The sequence below is a fragment of the Perca flavescens genome, chromosome 10, assembly GCF_004354835.1.
Source record: "Perca flavescens isolate YP-PL-M2 chromosome 10, PFLA_1.0, whole genome shotgun sequence".
In the NCBI taxonomy this organism is placed as follows: domain Eukaryota; kingdom Metazoa; phylum Chordata; class Actinopteri; order Perciformes; family Percidae; genus Perca; species Perca flavescens.
The window spans coordinates 2315963-2318462 of record NC_041340.1 but is presented as its reverse complement, the minus strand read 5'-3'; the positions used below and the strand labels follow the sequence as shown (position 1 = coordinate 2318462).

The window sequence follows — 2500 nt, the reverse complement described above, 5'->3', positions numbered from 1 at the left end:
TCCTTACCTAGGTACTGTCAGGGCACGCCCAGGCTTCCATGCTACATAGCTAAATAAGCCGGACAGAGTTGTCCCCCATCTGGCGATAGAAACCCTACTCTCCCCGTCCTGTTGGCTCAGAGCTCCATTGTGTTCATGCAGATATCAATCTACACATTTGTGAATATTTTTTCTACAAGTGCACATTTCACTTTACAAGTTCAGATTTTTCTTTTTACAAGCTCTCGTGTTTTTTTTCTTTTTGTGACTTCAAATTCAGATCACATGTGTGAATATTTTTTACAAGTGCAAATTTTAACATACAAGTTCAAATTTTTTGTTCTGCAAGTTCTCACATTGTATTCTACAAGCTCTCACGTTTTGCACCATATTTACCTTCATAGATAAGCCCTATTTCAACAAACGGTGGCGTATCCCTTTAATACTAGTTTTTTGTTGCTTTTTCTGAAGTTTTTGTGTCTTTTTTCTTTGATGGCTGAGTCACTTTTTCGGGTCTTTATGTCGACCAAACTGTGAGAGAGAAGACCAGATGAGACATGCAGTAATACAGTCAAAGATATTTGACTTTTTCCCTTAAATAAAAGCACGTTAATACTCTACATGTCTGTCTCTGGATGGGATTCTTATTTTCCAGTCTGGCCCTTTTTAGAGAAGCTGAGTGTGACCAGCCTACTTTAGACCGTTTTTGCTAATTAATCAGACTGAATATATTAGGGCTGCTGCCACCTCTTAGTCGATTAGTCGACTAATCGCTCGTTTTGGTCTCAGTCGACTAAGATTTCTTTAGTCCATTAGTCATTTTTTATGCTTATTCATGCTTAATTACTTATTTCAGGAAACGTCTGAGCACATTTATGGTAAACACAAGATTTAAAGTGGTGCTTTTGCAGGATTAATTGTGGAGAAACTCAGTTTTACAGATGGTTAATTAACTACATTTATATTGTGCTTTTTTAGTCTTAACCACCTCTCAAAGCTCACAGCTCTGTCGATTAAATCAACTAATCGATTAGTCGACAAAATCCTATAAGTGTTAGTCGACTAAGGAGTTCTTTAGTCGACTAAGGAGTTCTTTAGTCGACTAAGGAGTTCTTTAGTCGACTAAGGAGTTCTTTAGTCGACTAAGGAGTTCTTTAGTCAAGGCACGTGGTTCCTGAGTTAATGTTTGTGTGTGTTTGTGCTGCAGGTGCGTCTTCAGTCTGTGGGCTGCTGTATCTGTACGGACGCTTCCGGTACTTCCGCGGATATTCCCAGTCGGCACAGGGACGGTAAGACCACAACACCTGTACACCTGTCTGTCTGTTTATTTAAAGGTCCCATATTCTGCTCACTTTCAGGTTCATAATTGTATTTTAAGGTTGTACCAGAATAGGTTTACATGGTTTAATTATCTAAAACCACCATATTTTAGTTGTACTGCACATTGCTGCAGCTCCTCTTTTCACCCTTTGTTCAGGTCTCTGTTTTAGCTACAGAGTGAGACCTCTTTTCTTCTTCTGTACTATCTTTGATTGCACTCGCACATGCTCAGTAGCTCAGATCGTAGCTAATGTCAGCTAGCTCCATAGACAGTAAAAGAAAGGCTGTTTCTCCAACTTCAGGATCAGCTGGGAGACTTCTTCTAAACCAGGGAGCACATGGAAGTAGTTCTTCTGGAGATTAGAGTGAACTTGTGTGTGATGTAGCAGTGCTTTGCTATTGAGAACGAGGTAGCATGCTAGCGCTAGCATGCTAACGTCAGCTTGTTTCGGCTAGTGACGTAGAAAGCCGTGCAGGTTTCGACCAGCTCACCAGGAGACTGAAGGCAGGACACATTCAGAAACCAGATCTCACTCAGAACACCATGGATGGGTTTTTATCAAAGTTTGTATGTGTGTGGAAGCACCAGAGACACAAAATAGAAATAGTGTTTTTTTTTCATAATATGGGCACTTTAGAGGTCCCATGTGGTGAAAAATTGTTTGTTTTTTTAGGTTTGTGTCATATTGGCTCCGAGGCAAAAAGTAAAAGCTGTGAAAAATGTGAAATCACTCACTGTCGCCATTTCTTCGCCTCCCACAAAACTAGACCACCTCCCGGCTAAACCGGCCAGTTAGAATGTGATGTATTTGCTACGTAGAAACTGGGTAACCAATGGGTGTCCTGTTCCAAAATTGGTATAGCCCCGCCCCCTTTCCAACGTTAGTTTCCTCGCCAGAGCCGAGGAGTACGAAGCAGGAGAGTCATGTTGTTGAATGACTGAAGTTAATACATTCAGTCTCATTTCCTCAAGTGCTGTACTTACAGGATAAAGAGACGAAAACAAGCTTCAATGTCACGTTAAACCGTCAGATAGAGTCCACTAAAAGTTGTGTTGTTGCCGCTGACAGACTCCGATTATTATTCTAAGAGTCTGACAACATTATGAAAGGATCCCTACAGAGATAGAGATAGAGACTCTATATAAAAGAGACTTCAGATACAGTATTAGGGGACCACTAAGGTCTATATAAAAGAGACT

At 40.6% G+C, this 2500-nt stretch overlaps 1 protein-coding gene across 1 annotated transcript in view; it reads left to right on the top strand.

Annotated features, from left to right (window-relative positions):
* The window catches only part of ltc4s (leukotriene C4 synthase), an 8862-nt gene that overhangs the window by 5697 nt on the left and 665 nt on the right, over window positions 1-2500 (top strand). The window contains exon 4 of the mRNA XM_028590169.1: window positions 1187-1268. Within this exon, the coding sequence (XP_028445970.1) occupies window positions 1187-1268 (82 nt within the window). The remainder of the gene's footprint in view (window positions 1-1186; window positions 1269-2500) is intronic.